Source organism: Plecotus auritus (assembly GCF_963455305.1).
Source record: "Plecotus auritus genome assembly, chromosome: 1".
Taxonomy (NCBI): Eukaryota; Metazoa; Chordata; class Mammalia; order Chiroptera; family Vespertilionidae; genus Plecotus; species Plecotus auritus.
In genome coordinates this window covers 195,171,025-195,193,839 of record NC_137770.1, presented here as the reverse complement: position 1 = coordinate 195,193,839, position 22,815 = coordinate 195,171,025, and the positions used below count along the sequence as shown (strand labels likewise).

The window sequence follows — 22,815 nt, the reverse complement described above, 5'->3', positions numbered from 1 at the left end:
TTATACATTCCCAATCACAATAAAATTCTATTTAAAATACAATATATTGATTGATTGATTTATAGGGTTAAATTATCCTCTATTTTGCAATGTCCACCCATATTCCTATAATTTTAAAGCAAATCACAGTTGTAGAGTATTTATCTTGTATCCAGCTATAAAAATATTGCAATTTTTCATAAAAACTACTAATGTATGTAAACTCCTAAAATATTTAAATCTCTGTTCCATTCTGCATTACATTTTGCCTGTCCACAAGAAGTACTAATATGTGATAAGGCCAAATTACATGTCTTCTCTGAAAGCTCCATTAATTAAGTAAGAAAACGAGCTTACATAATACTGAAACCAAATTCAATAAACATCACTCTGTGTTTCTGAAAAACATGATCTTTAAAGAAAAATTTTAAATGCCAGAGCCCAATGTCAGAAGAAACTACAATATTTCCCCCTTCAATAAATACCTAAAGATTAAAGGAAAAGCTTTGACTTAGAGAATATTATATTATCCACTTCCGTTTTAGGATGATGTTTACCAAAATATCATAAATACTTAATAGCAACTGTTCCTAGTGCTTCTAGCAAAAGGCAGTAAAACGAAACATAAACCTCAGCTGTGAAAGCCCAGGAGTTTTGCTTTGCATTTCATCACTCCACTTCCCCATACCCTGTTTAGGATAGCCCAGATTCTAATGATCACCAGAGACAGCTCCACTGAATTCGAAACAGAAATATTATGAGTTCCAGTGAAACTATTAATCATTAAAATGGAAAGAACAAGAGCAGTCAAATATTCAGCCGGTGGTTCAAGTTGCCTGACTGATAGCTAGGAAATACCATATTGGAAAGAGAGTAATCACACATCCCAATCCAAATTTTTATTTGACATTGCTTCTATAAAGCCTATAAAACTCTCCAGCTATCAAAATGCTGAGGAACGCCATGCTCAAAGGGTAGAAGTATCTAAGATTGTTTATGAAAATCTTAAACTTGAAATCACAAACCCAATCTCACAGAGCTCAATTTGCAAAAATTAATACCAAATCTGACAAACAAAATCTAGATCTTTAGAATTACATAGTGTTTGCAATGCCGAACGAATTTCCTCCTTAATCTCTTTCTTAGATAATGACCACCTGAACTGGATATCACGATTACTTCTTACAGTTTAAAATGTATCTAAAATTATGAGCCTTTCCTGCCCCCAGAGAAATACTCACAGAATTAATTATTCCTTTAAGAGCGTGAAATCCACCTTTGACAGGAAAAACTTGTTCCTTGGAATCAGCAATTCTTTCGAGCTTTAGAAAGAGGAGAAAAATTTAATTAAGAGGTGGTTGAGACATATAACACTTTATAAACTTCATTACATTTTAATTATGTTCTTCTGAAGAATTATACCACAAGATTTATCCCCTCCTGTAGCCTGTCAGAAACTGCACTAGGGATACTCTAAATGCATCACAATGAAATGAACTGAGATCAGCTTTACGTTGGCCTCAAATTTCAATTTCAAAACAGTACAGAACTCTACTAGCTGTAAATGTCATGAGAGACAGGAGTCATACTCAACCAAAAATTTAAATGCAAAATCACTTTGTGAGTGCAAAAAAATTTTTAAATATAGGAAGCCTTAAAACTTCATGAAAAAAAAAATGTTTTTTTAAAGAAAATTATTAAAGATTTCTCATAAGCAAATTTTCTAAATCCCTGAACTCCTATGGGTCTAGTTTTAAATCAAAATAAAACACTTAAATAAGACTGTAATAATAATCTTGTCAGTTGAGTTAAAGAACAGAAGTACTTATATTATTTTAACCCAAATGTTTATCCTTAGTTCTTCCAAACCAAATAAATGTTCAATAAATTTTGAGTTTTGTTTTTCAGTAATGAAACCTGTTAAGATCAGACATTATTAATCAAGACATACAAGAATATGCTCATTTTTATAGATTATCTTTAGCATCAGTGAAAGGAATTTAATAAACTATCCTTAAGACAATTATATGATTTAGGTTAAAGTTTACATATCTGCTCTACTCACCTGAGCTGGTACAAAGTCAAGGACACCAACACAATAAACTCTAGCCCCAAATGACCTGGCTAATTTTGCCTATGGAGAGAAATACAGATAGAGGCAGAGGTAGACAGAGAGAGAGAGAGACAGAGAGAGAGGTTAATTACTCAAATATTAGGCTATCAATGAATACACTGGGGTGTAAAGAAAAGTTTTAGTTCAATACTCACCTCTTTCTCTGCATATGATGGCACCAGACCTTCCAACTTACCATCTGTCAGAGCAATTATGATACTGGAGGTTTTTAAGCCTCCTGCTTGCTCAATTTGTTCATTTGCCTGAAAATGAAGAATAATTATCCAACTCACAATTTAATCTTAACTTTGAACCATCATATTCTATTCAAGCTGAATTTATAAGTGTGACAAAATCAAGATATTATGGACTGGCTTTTAAAATACAGTATTTGTGTTAAATATTTTATTGAAATATACATATATTTACTTTATAAAGTAGTTACTATTGGGTTTAAATGACATATATTTTTAGCTTTGGTTGGCTACCCTGAATATAACCATAGAGAAAATAAAATAAAAATAAAAAATTCTTAAAAGGCAAAATACCATCTAAATTTTTCTTAATACCATGATAATTAATGTTTTATATCAGCCTCATTCCTAAAACAACTAAACAAATTTAATTTTTTTTCTAAGATACATATGTAATGGGATCTTTCAGTTTGACTAGAGATCTATAAATTATTTCATAGCATAAGAAAACATCTCTCCCGTATGCATAAATGTCAAAAAACTTACTTTCTTTAGTCCTTCATGGATGAATGTCTCTCCTACTGGAATGACAGCTTTTAAGTCCTTCAAGCCTTGATTGATTTTGCCTCTGAAAATAATGTTTTATAATATTAAAGTAAACAAAAATGAGCAAAGATCACAATAAGCACTTCTCAAAACACATGGCAGCATTGCAACTAAGCTTTCTTCAGTAAGAAAAGGAAAGAGCATGAGCTTTGAGGGCAGATAGCTCTTCATACTTTTTGTCATTTTAATGAGTATATAATAATATTTGTGTTTTAACTACAAAAAATAAAAGTATTAAAATGTGAAATATCTTGAAAATCTAAGCATAAACTAATTTTGAGTTGAGAACATCTACCTTCAATCATATTTAATTTTGAGTTGAGAACATCTACCTTCAATCATATTTATTTTACTAAATGCTAAGGAGTAAAATATGTTACTTCATAAGAAAAAAGAAAAACCACCAAGGACTGAGTAGGTCAGCTTAACTGAAAGAATATTTCTGAAGCACTTAATTCACCTCCCTACAAGTTGGAAATTTTCCTCGTTATCTGCAAATTCCTAAAGTGTGTTACTTAATGATGTTACTTATGAAAATTAACATTTTCTACTTTTGTCTCCCAGAGTCATAAGTCTCGTGATGTAGGGAATTTTATAGCACCTTCTCATCCATCCAGACACCAGTTCATTCTCTTGAATGTTGTGGATATTTAATATATATTTGGTGAACAAATAAAAGAATAAATGGAGATGAACAAATAAAAAATAAATGGATGGATGGATGGATGACAATGGATTATTCAGAAGAATAGTATGAATTAAAAAAAGAAAGAACCATAGAATATTTTTTCATCATGACTAATTAGTTGTCCCAATGGAGTATGTTGAAATAAAGTATGACTATAATAGTAAGAGGTATTTTGTGTGTATGAGTAAGAGAAGACACATTTTTCAGTTTTTTTAATACAGATTCCCAAGACTCTTTTAAAAAGAAAAAGAAGAAAGAAAAGAAAAAAACACTTCAAGAATCTTAAGAGATAAATACTCTAATGTTGCAAAATAACCCAAAATAAACTCAAAACTAATTTTTAAACTTAAAAGATCAGAAGAGAGATCTTAATATATTGCTTTGGGAATTTTAGTTTTTAAACAGAAGCAAAGAAAAATACCTTTCTAAATAAAAGTCTTGAAATATTAAACTTAAGTATAATGCTTTCAATAAACATGAAGAGCAGTTACACTACTGAGCATGATAGATGACTGATGAGAGAACTGAAATTCAAGTTTTCATATTATCTGAAAATCAAGGAATTTACTGGGGTCATACACAATATGTATATATACTATATATACCTCATATACTATTAAAACACATGACAAAAATAATAAAAAATTTATTATTTTGTCATGCTGCATTTTTGTGTTTCAAATACTTTCAATAAATGAGTCTTCATAAGAGCCTCACTCACATTTTAAAAGTAAGTTATTGATTATATTTTAATATTGTAATGAAAGTTATTATCAGATAAGTTCTCTCTCTCAAGAAGTTTCCCCAAAACACAGGACAACTTTCAAAATATGATCTTAATCTTTCTCCTTCCTGATTTAGTTATCTCCAATAACATATGCTGTCTTTTTTGATACTTGGTTTAAAATCTACCTATTCTGAACCTATTTCTAACTTCATTACATTCTCTTTCTATGGTACTCCAAAATTATGAATGTTTAGCTTTCACTACAATAAATAACTGTCTCTTAAATACATTATACTTTAAAATAATTTAAAATATTAATTTCACTTAATATTTTCACTTCTCAACAAGACTGGAAGTTTACAATGGGCTACCCCCATGTGTGGTATGTATAATGTATCCCCCTACTCTGCACTTATTACTCATTATAATGTCTTTTACAAAGTAAGTGTTCAATAAATTTTTCAACCTACCCTAGGAAAAAAATTCATAATTCCACAGATGATGAAGTAAATTACATAATTTATAAACTAAATATTTATGTGTAGTATCTACAGAAACAACTTGAAACTGATTCTGTCTGAGTCTCACAGATAAAAAAACAAATATTTGGTGCTTTCCAGAAATGAGTGTCAGCGTGTCCTCAAGCATTAATGTTTGCTGTCAAAAAGAAAATGAAAAAGACAACTGAAATTCAAGTTTATCCAAACAGATTCTGACTGGCAAAAATCGCTTTCTCCATTCAGTGCAGATTCAGCTCCCCATCACCCCTGAGGACCAGACAACACCAGCAGAAGACTCTAAGCTAAAATAAATAAAACTTGACAAATGTGGAATTCAGAGTCTTTGGGGAAGGTAGGTCTCTGCTAGCTTATTTCATTGGAAGAAGCAGAGCACGTCTCACTTTTCTACCCACACTCATGCCTGCCACCGTAATATTCTAGGTGGCACTAAACCCCCCATTACTTTTGCAGGTGCATAGTCATCCTAGGAAAGGCGTTCCTTCCCCATCGCCAATACCATCAACACAGGTGAGTCCTGGTCTTGCTACCTTCCAGACAGACAACACAGTCTAGTCTGTCAGCCTCTCCTTCATCAATAAATGTCACTTTAAGGAAAAAGAAAGCCAAAACAAGGCAGGGCTGATCTCAAGCCTTCAAAGAATCCCCAACAACCAAATATAGGTGATAAATTTCTCTATTAGTAAACAGTTAACTGGGGAAAAGCAAAATTACATAGCGGACTAAAAACAGAACTCATTCATCTATACTTTGACTTAAAGAAATCTCTAATAAAAAGCAAGAAGGTTAATGATAAAAGTCAACATAGAAAAAAATGGATACGTTGTAAAGATCAGCTAAAATCCAGCATCTCAACCTTAGAAGATCAACCTTATTGAGCTGGGCTTTAACAGTATGTCTTCAACTACAAGGAACAGCAATATTGAAACTACTTGCTATGAAGCTGTAGTCAAGGGCGTGTGCTGCTTTCCTGACACACAATGTCACCTATAAGGTCCCAAAGCAGAAGTTTCTTGTCATCCCTGAGTAATCGCTACACACTTCCTCCTTTTTGCTAACTACATTATGTAAACTTTCTTCTCCTCTTACTGGGAAGCCCACAGTAAATTTCTTACTCATTCACAAAATTCTGTGAAGCACCTATGGTTATCATAATGCTGCATCCTCTTTTCCAAGATCTTTACTTTACTTTTATTTTATTTTTATGTGTGTTTTGTTTTGTTTTTATTTATTGCTTTCAGAGAGGGAGAGAGGGATAGAAACATCAATGATGAGAGTCATTGATCGGCTGCCTCCTGCACATCCCCCACCAGGGACCTAGCCCACAACCCAGGCATTTGTCCTTGACCAGAATCAAACCTGGGACCCTTCAGTCCACAGGCAGATGCTCTATCCACCGAGCCAAACAGGTTAAAGCTACTTTTATTTTTATGTGTTGTTAATTTTCTGCAATGTTCTGCGCAGCTTCAGATACTTTTTGGAAAGAGGAAAGATTTAAACAAATGGTATATTTAACTGGTGTTTTTTTGTTTTTGTTTTTCTGAGAAGTGGCAACCAAACTCTAATTAACTATAAGGATTGACACTTTTTTAATCTATAAAATTAACACATCCATCTCTGTTAGTACCTCTCAAATTTCTCTGCTGAGTAGGGAAAGGAAGAGATTAAAAAGGGATGGGGCCGTAGCCGGTTTGGCTCAATGGATAGACCATCGACCTGCGGACGGAAGGGTCCCAGGTTTGATTCCCTGTCAAGGGGTTGTGGCTCGATCCCCCATAGGGGGCGTGCAGGAGGCAACCAATCAATGATTCCCTCTCATAATTGACGTTTCTCTCTCTCTCTCCCTCTCCCTTCCTCTCTGAAATCAATAAAAATACATTAAAAAAATAAAAAGGGAAGGGAAGAATAAAAAGACAAGAGAAGGAATGGAAGGGAAGGAAACAGCAACGACAGCTGCCATGCACTGTGTCACGTCAATGGCTTTTCTCCATCCCTATCACACTTTGAACTGTGGAAGGTGTTCATGATGTCATACTAAAATAAATATGTATTTTTACAAATAGTGGCATAAAAAATAGGTTGGCAGAGAATTCTAAATTTCCCAACTAACAGAATTAAGGCACAATTTTAAGTACATTCTACTTATGCTGAAGGATGTGCATTTACTAGTATACAATTTATCTCTATAGTACTTGAACTTTTCAATGCACATTATCTTAACGTTCCAGATCTCAAAGCTCTTTCCAGATTTCATTCAACCAACCTACACACATCTGTTGCACACACCCCCCACATTAACACTGTGATTCCGATGTGAGAACAGCTCACACATAGACCATGGCTATTCCCACATACCTCTCTACAGGTGCAGTGTAGTTCTCCACCCTGGCTGTGCCTGTAATCACCTAACAGGCTTTTTAAAATATCTCTTCTGTGCCTTAATTAAAAGATTCTAATTTACCTTATTTATCTAAAGATTCTAATTCTAATTGCTTTGTAATAGGGATGGGGTATTTTTTGGAAATAATAACTAAGAACCTCTGGCCTAATCTAATTTTAAAACTTTTCCATGTTGTTGGAATGCTCTTTTCCTTACCTGTTTTGCCAGTCAGTCCTACTGAAGGGGTTTGGGAGTGACCAGGATATTCTTTTAAATGAAAAAGTACAGTTTCTGAGATAGTATGGCATATAGCCACAGAGAAGAGAGATTTATTCTAATCCAGCCGTGGGCAAACTACGGCCCGCGGGCCGGATCCGGCCCGTTCGGCTGTTCTATCCGGCCCGCGGAGCCGAAAGAGCGGAGGATTCTCTTGCTCTCCCCTCCGCTCCTTTACTTTGAATTTATATTAGTTCACACAAACACTCCATCCATGCTTTTGTTCCGGCCCTCCGGTCCAGTTTAAGAACCCATTGTGGCCCTCGAGTCAAAAAGTTTGCCCACCCCTGAATCTAATCCCTATCTTGTTTCATCTATATAGGGATGAAAATATCCACCCTGTGGGGTCATTGTGAGGATTAAATGGCACATACTAATAAGTGCAGAGTAAGTTGTAGCTGCTATTGTTATTGGTTGACATCAGTCACTCCCCTGCTGGTAGGATTTTGTTCACTCCGTGAACATAAAATGGTCATCTCTGCGTCAGCCTCCAATAACAATTTGTCACTGCTCTTCCAGTTTTCACTCTGTCTCCTCAAGGTCACTGAGCTTCCCACAATTTCTATTGTGGTTATCTATTGCTGTATAATAAACTACCCAGAAATTGGTGGTATAAACACATTTTATTGTTTCTCATAATACGGTGCATGGAATGGGCAGCTATGCTTCACAGGTTGTGAGCTGGGAAGCTGGAATGGCTAGGAGAGCAGAAATGATCTCCATCACATGGTTGGCAAGTTGATGCTGGTGCTGATGCTGGCTATTGCCTTGAAGCCCAGCTAGGACTGCTGATCAGAGTCTGTATTCTTCTACATGTGACTTGTCCATGTGGCTCAGCAAGGGTTCCTCCTACCATGGTGGTCTCATGGTTGTCAAAGTTTTCATATGGCAGCTGGCCACCAAGACCACAAGAAAAGGAAACGCCCATGCCTTATTAAGTCTCAGACCTGAAACTGGTACAGTTTGTTTCATGTTTATGTCTGTCACAATCTTGATTAAAGTAAGCAATAGAGCCAGCCCAGATTTTTTAAATTACATAGTTAAATGAATATTTATTTTACATACACATGTACTTTATATATTACACATATTACATATATAATCACATACACATATATATGTATGTATGCATTCTATGCTTCATTGGAGGTCACAAAAGAACAATCTACCACAAAAGCTAAAAGCTACAGGCATCTATGCTACCCAATGCCAATTTGGATAATGGCATAAGCATAAATGTATAGGTGTTTATATCATAGGTTGATTTGGTTATGTATTCTTAAGATGTTATTAGTCAGGGGCATTAGTCTTTAAAATAAATGGTAACTGCAAACAAAACGTGGCAATACCTGAGAATTTTATCATAATAACCCGTTTATATAATATAATAAAATTTTTATTTTATAAGTAAACCTTAGTAGATTGAATAGAATATGAAACAAAACAATGTTCTCAAAATTTTATTTTTGTCTGTATAAAATTACTAATGATCCACTTAGCACTGTACTTTACCTGAACTATCTATAATAAAATAATAAAAGGGTAATATGCTAATTAGACTGGACGTCATTTTGCCATCCTTTCTGACAAAGCCGGGCCGGAGGGAAACCAGCCCGAGTCCTGGGTGCCTGCAGGCGGCCTGGGGGAAGCCGGCCTGGGTCCCGGGTGCTGGAGGGAAGCCGGTGCCAGCAGCGGGAGGAAGGAAGGCCTACTCTTGCATGAATTTTCATGCATAGGGCTTCTAGTCTATAATAATAAAAGTGTAATATGCTAGTTAGACCAGACATCCTTCTGGAAGACCTTCTGCATGAAGCAGGGGCTGCAAGGGAAGCCTGGGTCCCGGGTGCCAGAGGGAAGCCAGTGACAGCAGCCAGGGTAAGGCCTACTATTGCACGAATTTCATGCATCAGGCCTCTAGTTATATATAAAGCATTTAACAAAATGTCTGATACATAGTAAGTGCTCAATGAACCTTATCTATTTTTATTGTCTCCTTCCATTAATAAGCCACAATATTCACCAGACTGACAGAAATTAAAAAAAAAGTGAGGGGAAACCTGTTCATTCATTCACACATACTCCTCCAATTATCTACTTAATTGTGTTATTATATTCTGCTATACTACATACTGCATGAATGATAAATTGCAGAAAATTGTTTTCTTATTTGTTCTTCAACTTAAAAAAATATTTTAAGGTTTCCAAACAGTGAAAGATTATTTTCTAAACACAAACATTGTTAATATATTCTATTATCTAAATTTAGCTATCGCTTCATATACAAACGTGCTTATTATTTATCTAACATGTCACTCTAAGGCTAACATATGCCCAAGTCTCTGCTCCAGTCCAAACCAGTGACCCCAAGGCAGCAGTCCTGACTCAAACGTCTCTGCTTACAAAATGCTCCACACAATCCGGGTTTTGTGAAAGATTGTTCTCCAACTTATTCTACACTAGCCAACGTGTGGCACACAGATCACACCTGAAGTCCATCACTGCATTTTGTACGTTTTTATTCTATTTCCCCATTCGATGCCTTCCTGGGCCATGAGAAGTGGACCTCTGCATTCTACCACTTCAGGGGGCCAGGCTGCCTCACAGGCATGAGTAACAGTGCATTTAATTTTCTAGAACACACTCACAAAACAGATGTAGAATTTCACTGAAAGGAAGTATTAACATATCCAGGACCAGGATCTGAGCTGCTGCCATGCCCAGACCCCTCAGGATTAGCACAGTGTGTGGCCAAAACTGGCTTTTCTAAACAGGAGTCATTACTTCCCTATTAGAGTTTTTTTAAACCCTAGAGTCACTTCCTCTCCTCACATCACTGGTTTTCAACATAACAGAATAAATTCAGAGGATGACTATGTCTTTGAATTGTGACAAATTCTGACTAATTGTGAAAGCTGGTGAAGGGGGAACACAGAGTCTCTGGCGGTGTGGCAGGTAAGGGTTCACGTTTGGGGTCAGACCTGGGAGGGAATTCTAGGTCTAGCTACTCAGCGGTGTCACCCTGAGCAAATCCCTTCAGTTATAATCCTGGCACAGCATGTTGAAAATGATAATAATGGTGTACACTGATAACCTCCAAATCTCATTTCCACACTAGCCTCCTTCCCACCCAGTCATCAAGGAGGCCTTCTCACACATTTTATGTGTTTATTGTCCCAACATCACCATATGGTAGGGATGCTAAGCTCCTTTTAACAGGCAAGGGGCTTGGGCAACAAGAGGCAGAGTGACTTGCCCAAGGTCACACAGCTAGTGTCTAGCTCCTATGTCTATTTACCCAAGGTGTAGTCCTGGTGCTGTCATTTTAACAAGAAGACTTCAGGACCCTCCAGTATAAGAGCTGGATATGCTCTGTTCCTAGTGCTTACTCTTTCAAACCCCTGGGTTCATTCTTATTTCAAGATAGCTATCTCTAGCTACAGAAAAAGTCAGTAACAATTCTTTTTAATTTAAGCATTTGCTTAATTTTACATGATACATTATTGTCAAAATAAAGTTGAATAGCCTACATGCATGGAAATTAAAACACAAAGACATTCCCCACATTGAATCTCACAGTAACATTGTTAACAGTTTGTTGCAGATCTTCCAGCCTTTTTTCTATAAACACACACACACACACACACACACACACACACACACACACACACACAAAAAAAAAAAAAAAACTATTGCGGGAAACCAATCATTCTACCACTAATAGAAAGATGTGTACAGGAAACTGGGAAGGCTGGTCAACAACCTTAAATGTTTTAATCACTCACTGTTTAGTTGAAACATTGTTAGCTGAAGCAGCCTCCAACTCTGTTTCTCCTATGTAAATTTCTGTTATTGGAATTTCCTGCCTAAAGGTTATGGGCGTATCCCATAGTCTCAATAAAAGGGATTGCAAGGCCAGAGCAAAGGGTAGTCCTTCCACTAGAGTTGGGCTCCCGCCTGGCCCCCAATATTTCCAAATTAATACTTTTCCAAGTCTCTTTCCATTTGTGTGCGGCCTTCTCCAGAACCCGAACCCTGAACCGGAACCCTGAACCACGCGGGACGTGAAAGGGGTTCCCACAACTATAAAAACAGTTAAAGATTTTGTTTTTATTTTAAAAAATAAAATCATACTTAACAGAGTGTTTGGCAACTTTCCTTTCTCAATTAATATATCTTAGATATATTTTCATGTCAATATATATGAATTTTCCAATTCTTTTAATGGCTGCATAGTATCTGTTCTATGTATATACTCTTAAGTACAGTATCAATTTATAGGCATTTATATTGAATACAGTTTTTCACTATTATGGACAAGGCTGCAATGTCTAATTTTGCACATGCCTATCTTTGCACTCTGGTGCTAGTATTTCAGTGAGACATAGTCCCTAAAAAGGAGAACTGCTAATAGGAACCTTCTAAACATTTACAGAGACTGTCATATGTCCCTACAAAATGAATGAGTCAATTGTAAGTGAATAACTCTTAAAAGGACTATCTTGTCACAAGTACATTTTTAATTCAGATTATAAGGAATTAGAATAAATTCTTTCAAATAATAGAAATGCATATATTATCTAAACTTAATGACTTCTCTTCAATTTCCAACAAATCAGGCCAAGGAATATTTTTTTCCTAAGTAATGGGTAACTGTGTTCAGATCAAATAAATACAACTTTTTAAATCTTGGGACAAGTATATTGAAAACAGAATTGAAAATATGTATAACTAATCTATAAGAATAGGAATGAGAAAACCGGCAAATATGTCATCATTTATCATTTTTCAAAGAGAGAGGAAACATTAGAACAATTAATAACTAAGGTTCTAGAGTCAGGCAAACAACCATTCACTCAACAAATGTTTATTGAGCATCCACTGTGTGCCACGCTGTGTTCTAGGTGTTGGATATATGGGTGAACAAGACAAAGAAGACCCCTCTGCTCTCATGTACTTTACATTAGAGTCATGGAGATAAAAATAAATTGATTAATTAATAGAATAATTTCAAAAAGTGATAACCAAATAGAGTATTGTGAGAAATTACTGAGGAGGCAGGTCAGGGTTCCCTCAGACTTGATGGCCAAGCAAGGCCTCTAAGAGGAAGTGACACATGGGATAAGGACAAAATGACAAGAATGACCTGTCCTGGACAAGACCTGGGGCGGAGAAAGAGCAAACTTCCTAATGTGGAAACAAGCTTGGCCTTTTTAGGGAATGGAAAGGTGGCCAGTGGGCTAGCCTATGGAAACCAATGTTGTACCAGAGGATTGGGTGAGGCAATCAGGTAGGAGTTTTAGGCCACTGGGAAATGTGTTCTTCTATTCCAAACTATCAGACTGTATTCGGCATGAGAGTGGCATGATCTACTTTATACATTAAGATACCATTCTGGCTGATATACTGATCACCACTTATTAACTAAGTATCCCTGGACAAGCTTCATTACTTTTCTTAGCTTCAGTTTCCTCATTTGTAAAGCTGAGATAATAATAGTATGTATTACATGGAGTTGATATGAGGATTAAATGAGGTAATGAATGGAAAGCATTTTGCACACTGCCTAGCACCTAATAATTGTTCACTAAATGATTTCAACCAAATCATTTTATATCATTAAGACCATACTAAACACAACTGAGCATAATTCACTATCCCCAATTACATACCACAAAAACTAAAAGTATCCTTTAAAATTAGTCCTGTTTAAATTCTCTAATATTAAAAGGCTGGATATTTCCATATTGAAAAACACTCAGCACTTTCTTCTTACTTGATGCTGTAATACAGCCCTGAACTATTGGTGTATATGTGCACACCCCTTATTTTCACACACACTAGATTACACATCTTTGTGTTACTCCCAGAGCCCACAATGCTCAATAAATCTTATAAGGAAGGCATGCAGGAAGGTGGAAAAAAGGGACTAACAGATATATGGAGGATAAAAATCATGAGGACAAGAGAATAGAAGGGAGTGTTTTGAATTGAAATATTTAAAAGAATAAAGTTTCTAAGTGATGAATATATGAAATGTATAACTGGTCATTTCCTGCCATGTGTATTATTCTATTCGTGCATTTACATAGCACTAGATGTTATGCTGAAACCCTAACAGAAGACACTGCCCTACCATAAGGACATACTGCCTTCCAATCTTGCTTCATCTCTACTGAAAATATTTAGCAACACTGAGAAACATGAAAGAGGTACTTCTCATATTCACCACAGTACTGAAGAATTATGAGTGATAGAACCAAAATTGTGAAACCTGCTTTACTTAACTTTTGTGTTGCTCACGCATGCAGATCTGTTTGTCTGTCTGATATACACCATCAAGAAAGTTGACACGTAGAATACCCATTTCTAGGCTTTGACACAAAGATCCACAATAGTTGTGGAAATATTTGTTCAGTGATGTTGCATCTAAATATGCAAATTGTTTCTACACACTTGAAAGTACGTAATGGATGAAAAATTATCTTATAATATCCAAATGTAGAGGACCATAGAATTTAAAAAGTTACTGACTTAATTAAATAAAATTAGTATAAGAATAACTAGAAGCAGAAAACAATATCCTTTGCTGGAGACTATTCTGTGATATACAAAGTACTTTTCTATGCACTGCCTTATTTTGATCTTCATAACATCTCTCTTAAGAAAACTTGATAGTTTTTGTCTATAATTTATACATATAAAAAGTAACACACTGAGTATATACTTGGTCCAAGTCTCCAAGTCAGAAAGTAGCAAAACCAGAACTCTAACCCAGACCTTCTTAGTGTTCTTTCTGCCATCCCAAACTAATTCAACATGCCACAAATAGTTAAATTCAATAAAAATAAATGTATATTTATTTCCAAGAGACAGGCAAGCAAAATAAGTTGCAAGTAGCATTATTAAAATTCTGCCTGGAGTATTATAAATCCTTTCAAACAGGACAATAATATCTTTATATAAACACAGTTCTTCCCTGATCATTAATTACTACATATTCCCTAGCTCCAGGTAACAACAAAGCTTTCACCTCTTGAATATATATGTGCCAGATTCTGTCGTATATTCTCTGCACTCACTGACTTCAATTCTTACAACAATCTTATGAGGTAGTTATTGTTATGATCATCATCATTGTCGTCAGTATGTAGATGGGGGGGAAAAGGAGGCATAAAGAGGTTAAGTGTCCTGCCAATGTGGCTCCGTTGGTTGGGCGTCATCCCTTGCACTGAAAGTTTGCAGTTTTGATTCCTGGCCAGGGCACATGCCCGGTTGCAGGCTTGATTCCCAGGCAGGAGGCAGCCTGTCTATGTTTGGCTCTCACATCAATGTTTCTGTCTCTCTCCCTCTCCCTTCCTCTTTCTCTAGAAATCAATCTTAAAAAAATCTTTTTTAAAAAAGAGGTTAAGTAACTTGTCTGTGACCATTTAGCTAGATACTGGTTCAGCGGCTCTTAACAACAATGTTATGCTGTCTCTTCGAATAGAAGCCTCTTTATCCCATTCCAATCTCTCCCCTATTAGATTCAACCAAGAGAAGAGAAGAACCTCTAATTTAAATTAATGATTTAAACTCTTCATGCACATGTCTGAGCAATATCAACTTGGAGACCACTGATTACACTTCATCTTCAAAGCACTGGAGGACCCGTATGTAAAGTGTCTGACAGAGCACCTGGAATGGCATACGCAGGTGACAATTACTGAGAGTCTACTATATGTCTGGCATTATGCTAAGTGCTTTTCTCTACATATGCACTCCATAAATGTTACCATTATTCTTTTATTTTCTTCTAGAGGATAGGCCAGATCCAAATCTGTTTCTTTGGAAATTAAGCCGGACAGTGAAGAAAATTTATTCCCATGAAGTCAAGGACTGTCACATCAGTGAGTGTAGAATGATGTTGCTTATGGGTTATAAGGGACTGCTATTGTTCTGGCCCTTGAAGAAACCCAGGTGCACGTTAAAAAGTATGGAAGGGAAGTATGGATGAGAAGACTGAGGTTGTAAGCTGGAACCGCCCCCCTGCCCTGCATCTACAGACTTCCCCTCCAGGAAAAGTAATACTTAAAGCACAAATAAATTTTAAGTTTATATAAATTCTCTCCCTGAATCCTTTTAAATATTATGCTTTCTTGACATTTTTTAAAGAAAAATAATTTATAAAAAAAAACATAAATTCCTCCATAACACAATAATTTATAAAATTCACACGTAAAAATTCACACTCCTGAGAAATCCACATATTTTACAAAACACACTCCACCAGTCTCCCCTGCTAAAACTACAGTTTGGAGAAATTTGATTTAAAAATAATGCTAACTCATTAATTAATTCAACAAGAACTGGGCAAGGGGGGTTGGGAAGGTAATGGGGGGATGAGGACAAATATATAATACCTTAATCATTGAAGAAATTAAAATGAAAAAAAAAAAAGAAAAAAAGAACTGAGCAAGAGCTATCATGCATACCTTGTATTAAATGAAGTATATATAAAAGCAAAGAACTCAAGAGTCTAGTAAACAAAACTGATCCCATGGAAACTAGTCATTCTTTAAAATATGGCACTGACTATTTCCAACTTGCCACAGTGGGTTCAAATGATATAGAAATGGTCATATGAAATACTGTGACATTGGCTTGGAAAAGCCATACCTTTTACAAAAGATTTGTGTATTTCTGTGTGTGGGTGTGTGTGTGTGTGTGTGTCTGTGTGTAGAGACACATACATATATATTACATCCTAACTAATACAAGAATAATATGCAAATTAACCATCACTCTGCTATAACCACAAGCCACGCCCACCCACCAATCAGGAGTGAGTATGCAAATTAACCCCAACCAAGATGGCTGCAGCCACGGAGTGAGCAGGAGGGAGGCTTGGGTTTCCCTGGCAATGGAGGGAGCCAAGCTTTCCACACACCCTGGTGGGCCCAGGCCTCCACTCAAGGCTACAAAGTTTCAATTATAGAAGATAAATAAATCCCAACAAAAATGGCAGCAGCCATGGAGCTGGAGAGAGCAGGAGGCTAGGGTTGCCCCCAGCGATGGAGGAAGCCAAGCTTCTGCAGCCCTGGCCTGTCTTGGCCTCCGCTTAAGGCTACAAAGTTTCAATTATAAAAGATAAATAAATCCCAACAGAAATGGCTGCCGCCAGGGAGCAAGCAGGAGGCTTGGCTCTGCTCCAGGCTACAAGGTTTCAATTGTAGAAGATAAATAAATCCCAGATACCAGGGCCTCTGCTTGGGTTGCTGGGGGGCGTGGCCGGCCTGCAAACCACCACAGGCCGCTCGCCCAGGCCACCCCATGCCCCAAGGGAACCCCCAACCTGATCCAGGACACCCTTCAGGGCAAACCAACTGGCCCCCACCTGTGCACCAGGCCTCTATCCTATCTAATAAGAGAGTAATATGCAGATTGACCATCACTCCAACACACAAGATGGCTGCCCCTATGTGGTTAAAGATCCTGCCCCCATGTGGACACAAGATGGCTGCCACAAGATGGCCAGCAGGGGAGGGCAATTGGGAGGGACCAGGCCTGCAAGGGAGGGCAGTTGGGGGTGATCAAGCCTGCAGGGGAGGGCAGTTAGGGGTGACCAAGCCAGCAGAGGAGGGAAGTTGGGGGTGACCGGGCCTGCAGGGAAGGGCAGTTAGGGGTGACCAAGCCGGCAGAGGAAGGAAGTTGGAGGTGACTGGGCCTGCAGGGAAGGGCAGTTGGGGGGATCAGGCCTACAGGGGAGGACAGTTAGGGGTGACCAGGCCTGCAGGGGAGGGCAGTTAGGGGCAAACAAGCTGGCAGGGGAGCAGTTAGGCATCAATCAGGTTGGCAGGGGAGTGGTTAGGGGGTGATCAGGCTGGCAGGCAGAACCGGTTAGGGGCAATCAGGAAGGCAGGCAGGCGAGCAGTTGGGAGCCAGCAGTCCTGAATTGTGAGATGGATGTCCGACTGCCTGTTTCGGCCCGAACCCACCGGGATCGGGCCTAAACGGGCAGTCGGACATCCCTCGAGGGGTCCCAGATTGGAGAGTGTTCAGGCTGGGCTGAGGGACACCCCCGCCCCATGCATGAATTTCATGCACCGGGCCTCTAGTATGTCTTATAAAAATGTGAGCTACATATATGTATTTTATATGTGTGTAATATATATACATATATACCTATACATACTAATCTATATCTATAAAAGCCTAAGTGACCATGGCAACTGAACAGATGACCAAACAGGTTGCATGGGGCGACCAGGCTGGCAGGGGGGTTAGTGAGGGGCGACCAAAATGACTGAGCAGTGGGCTGTGTGGGGCAACCAGGCGGCAGAGGGGTTAGTGAGGGGCGACCAAAATGACTGAGCAGTGGGCTGCGTGGGATGACCAGGCCTGCGGGGGGGGCAGTTAGGGGTGACCAGGCCAACAGGGGGGGCAGTGAGGGCTGACGGGGGGGGGGGGGGAAGTGAGGGGCAACCAGCAGAGGGGGGCAGTGAGAGGTGACCAGGCCAGCGGGTGGGGGGGGCAGTTGGGGGCAACCAGGCCAGCAGGGGGAGTTATAAGGGGTGACCAGGCCGTCGGGGGGACAGTTTGGGGCAACTAGGCCAGCAGGGAGGGGCAGTTGGGGGTGACTAGGCTGGCAGGGGGGGCAGTTGGGGGCAACCAGGCCAGCAGATGGGGCAGTTAGAGGCAATCAGGAAGGCAGGCAGGTGAGCAGTTAGAAGCCAGTGGTCCTGGATTGTGAGAGAGATGTCTGACTGCCGGTTTAGGCCTGATCTCCAGGATCGGGCCTAAACCAGCAGTCGGACATCACCCGAGGGGTCCCGGATTGGAGAGGGTGCAGGCTGGGCTGAGGGGACCCTCCCATGCACGAATTTCATGCACCGGGCCTCTAGTATAATATAAAGCAAGTTCCTTTACAAAAGTAAACATATTCGGCACCAGTGCACCTCCGAGTAAGACTAGAGATTCAGAATGTCTGCTGCATCTAGTGAATTATCCAAATAGATCCGTAGCTTTCCCTCCCTAATGTTCTTCAAACTCCTAGTTGATTAATATATTACATCTAAACAAGAAAGATGTAGAACTACTTACAGTAACAGAGAAGGGAAAAGGTGGGAGGTAGTGAATATACAAGTAGGCAGAGTTCTGGGTTTCATTGTACATTCCACAGCCAATATGAATGATATTGATTTTCAGATTATCTGCTCTTTTATATTACTCATACCTCCTTTCCCCTCTATTAGTGAAGAGAACCCAATTGTCTGTGCATTTGCTTGGTTCCACTGAGAGGCCTGAATCACCACTTGGAATATCAATCATTCTTTTAAGATTAGTCTCTGCTAAAAGCCTGCAGTGACATGATAATGCACTAACCTGTCTCCAGTTAATGGCAAAATAGTGGTTGCTTGAGAAGAAAACACAATGAAAGATACTCTCATCTGAGGGCTGCAAAATAAGAAGAGAGGCAATTAAAACATGTTTCAAAGAAATATTGACACAATACAGATATATAGTTAGGGAGACTCATTTGAAATCAGTCTCACTGAATAGTCCAGGCTTCTTTTAAATGGAACCCCCTAAGTAGATACACTAACTCTGCTTAACATTATTGCATACGTCATTTTGGATTCAGGCAGTGCTTCTCAGCAAACACTCCTCCATGCCCTTTGGAGCCGTTTAGGAAGAGACTTACTAGAAAGATAAATTCTAGGTCCATGAAAAATTCTTTTGAGAAACTGCTTGATGTTCTACCCCATCTCCTTAAAGGAGACCAAACCCTGCGGAGAGACTGTGGCTAGCAATATCGAGGGCTGGAGAGTAGCCAGTTTGACTTAATTACAACTATATTATGAATTTCATAAAAAGTTATCCTGAAGTAAGAATACTTAAAGAGTGCTATGGACAATGTGAAAGAGATCAACAAATGCCATTTTGATTAGGCATCTTCAATTTTCTACGTCTCAAAGGTCATATTTCCAACTGTCAACAACTGCCCCCGTGAGCTGCATCTTTTAAGCTTTAGGCATTTATACCACAGAATGGCTCCTGTTTCCAAGACACTCTTTGCAACTATTACTCAGGTTGGAAACAGAAGATATGAATCTAAAACCCACAGACCGAAGATCAGAATGATGTCCCATGCATATTTTGAAAGTCATTCTCTTCAGTAGTCACCCTTTATTCACTTCCTACACTGTATCATTAGTAACGGAGCAACCAAACTTGAGCCAGAAACTGTATTACAGAAGTCCAACTTGCAAAGCAGACTGAATGAATAAGAACCTCACTTCTTAAAAATGTTGTACATTGCTCTCAATCAAAACCTAGGTGACACTCTCTGCACACTCTTGGATTAAATCAGAAAATGTATAAACAACTTTCTTCTGCCTTTGACATTTAAGGACATAGGGCCCTTATTTTTCTTTCTTAGACGGTTTTTACCTCTGACACTGTCCAGAAATGAGTGTTATACTTGATTTCTGATGCAGGAGAGTGATGATGGAACATGGACAAGCATACATTTTTATAGGGATAACTTTATGGCTGCCAATAACTGAAAGCAGGGATTGCCTAGGCCTCTACAGATTGTTGAAGTTACTTGCAACATGACTTTCAAAATGTTTTGATCATCCAAGCCTGTTTTACAGACAACATTTGGGCTAACGAGACTGAAAGAAGCAATATTTAATAATACAGCTCCTTTTTGTGTCCTTTCCATTATCTTGATAAACTTGCATTTGCTCACTGCATATTTTTCCTTAAAAAAGAAAAATGAAAGGGGAAAAAAGCCTCAAAAGCCTAGTGTCTGGGGGCCATTTTCAAGTAGGAATGCCACTAATTCCTAGTTACCTCTAAATAAGAGAGTGTGCTGGATTGCATAGTAGTTCTTCTTTTTATAGGAGTCTTTCCTAGTAAGGCTTATTGCATATATAGAACAGTTAAATTTTAAACGCACCACACACCCACCCACACATTTTGTAAACACAAGTCATTTCTTTAAACATCCACACAAGTGCCTTTTCTGGTAGTAGGTTATTAACACATGTTCATTTGAAGTTTACCAACACTTTTTTTTTTTTTAATGAGGACCTCTACAATGCTAAGAATCGTGTGGAAAGGAAAATATATTATGAATACTATTAGCATAAAAATTTTAATGTGATAAATTATGAGAAAGCATAACTGAAATTCATAACAGATGAAAATTCAAAAAAGAAAAGACATGTGGAATAGTATTTGAAGATGCTTCCCCAGAGCCTGAGCCAAGTTTCTGGGGTCCAGATGACATAAGCCCTCAACCAGTGAAGGTCTGTCCTAATAAGAGCATGTGAGTAATAATGATCTTGAGGAGGCTCTTTAACATCCACATTTCACTGAAGGCTTTTCCTGCAAAAGGTTTCAAAAAAAGGGCGATGGGGATACCCTACATGTTGGTCTACTTCCCTCAACTTCACACTCCAGTCCCTAGAAAAGTAAAGTGGAAGAAATACCTCACAAATCGTTCTGTAAGTTGCTTGACAAAATCGTAAATTTCAAGCCAGTTATTGGCCACACTCCAAGACCTGGAAAAAAAAAAAAAAGGAAAGAAAGAAAAGAAAAGAAATAGAACGAATTAGAAAAACAAACATGTACATGGGGCCGCTTCTAGAATCAAAGTCACAATACCAGTAATGAAACTAAGGTGCTACAAGAATTGAGAAAGTCAACCCATCTTTGGGGACCACCTGCCTGCTAATAGTTTGGAGCAGGACCCCCCGCTCTTTAAAATAAACACAGCCCACTTCCCAGGAAATGCAAACCACACAGGGTTTGTTAACCCTAGGCATTTCCTAGGATAAAACCAAGCAAACTTTAGCCAGAGTGACTGGGTGAGGACAGGGAGGCTGACAAACAGTCTGGTCTGGGTTCCAGGGGCACAGAGGCTACCCCCCGTGGCCGCATTTCCATTTCCCAGGAGGCCCTTGGACTGGCAAGCAGGGACTACCCCACTTTCCCCGAGTCCAGCACCTCTGGACGACTCCTATCACCACCCCCAGCCCGCAAAGATCCCAAAGCGCTGGCCCTCTGCCCGGAAATAGCAACAAGGTAGCCATCCACGCTTTTCTAACTCCTCTCCCCAGGGCGCGCACACATCTTTGCTCCCCAGCCACAACTCACCCAAGGCCACCCGCACCACAAGACAGTGGACCCCCTCTGGCACTCACTTGTCCAGGACAAAGTAGAGATCAAAGGCACCTCTGCAGCTGGGCTGCTCCTGGGCGCTCAGCAGCCCCCCGGGACCGCCGAGCGCCAGCAGCCACAGCCCCTGGACCAGCCAGCTCCCCGGACTGCGGGCCAGCGTCAGCCGCGCCACCATCCTGCGGCGGGGACCTGCGACTCCGTCAGTTCACTGCCCCCTCGGCTGGGCTCCCCGGGACGCGGCGGTGGTAGGAGTCACCCAGGACCCTGGGGCGGGAGGACGACGAGCTGCGAGGGCGCCGGCGCCTGGAGCAGCGGAACCCACTCCCTGACAGAGGGAGGGTGAAGGAGTGGGAGGGAGGTCCACAGAGGACAAAGGGAGACTCTGCAGCGGCAGCCGCAGCTGCTGCTGCCTCCGGAATCCAGACGAATCCCGGCGGGAGAGCAATGAGTCCTTCCCCAGCGGATCCGGAGAGTTTCTGCAGACAATGAGGGCCCAAGCGACAGCGCGCGGAAGAAGTTCCTCCCCGGCCTCCAGACCAGCCTCTTGCTCCTTCCTAGGATCGGACCCCGAGTCCCATTCCTCAGGGTGGCCTGAAGCCCGGTGGCTGCTGTGCGCGGCGGGCAGCCGCCCCCGGACGCCACGACGGCTGCACAAACTCAGAGCGGAGGTCCGGGTCCTCTGGTTCCTTCCCTTCCTCCGGCGGCCCAACTCCCCCGGGCACTGCAAACTTTCTTCCTTGTGCTCCGCGGCCCCGGCGCGGCGCAGTCGGGCGGTCCCCTTTAGGGGTGGAGGCTGAGCGGCCCCGGGCGAGTGGCTCGGAGTAGCCACTCCAACCAAAGCCAAGAGCGCAACGGGGCCAAGCCCCGGCTCCGTGTGGGCGGGGCCTGATCTGAAGCCCGCAGCCACACAAGCACACTTGTGCGTTCTTGCCTAGTTGAAAATGACTAATGCTTGCCAAATTTTGGGAAGAGGAGGAGTTTAGAAAAACAAATGTCCTGTAGAAGCTGAGCATACCCATATATCCTGCAGGCCTGGTCTATTTCAGCAGCTTGAGTCGCTGAGATCGAAGACCAAAGACTAACAATTCCAAGGGGGGCGATAGACTATTCCTCCCCACCCCCACTACCACAAGCACACACACACTCTTTACTTCCCCAACTCTCC

At 39.9% G+C, this 22,815-nt stretch overlaps 1 protein-coding gene across 3 annotated transcripts in view; it reads right to left on the bottom strand.

The window, feature by feature from the left end:
• ANTXR2 (ANTXR cell adhesion molecule 2) overlaps positions 1–22,573 on the bottom strand; it is a 149,588-nt gene extending 127,015 nt beyond the window's left edge. For all 3 annotated transcript variants that reach the window (XR_013960008.1, XM_080657552.1, XM_080657553.1), the window contains exons 1-7: positions 21,674–22,573; positions 20,960–21,031; positions 18,843–18,914; positions 2,833–2,914; positions 2,248–2,355; positions 2,045–2,113; positions 1,221–1,301 (exon numbers count right to left, since the gene is read on the bottom strand). Coding sequence is in view for 2 of the 3 variants with exons in the window: in XM_080657552.1 (XP_080513678.1) it covers positions 1,221–1,301; positions 2,045–2,113; positions 2,248–2,355; positions 2,833–2,914; positions 18,843–18,914; positions 20,960–21,031; positions 21,674–21,825 (636 nt within the window). In the remaining variant the exon portion in view is untranslated. The remainder of the gene's footprint in view (positions 1–1,220; positions 1,302–2,044; positions 2,114–2,247; positions 2,356–2,832; positions 2,915–18,842; positions 18,915–20,959; positions 21,032–21,673) is intronic.
• Between the last annotated feature and the right edge of the window lie 242 nt (positions 22,574–22,815).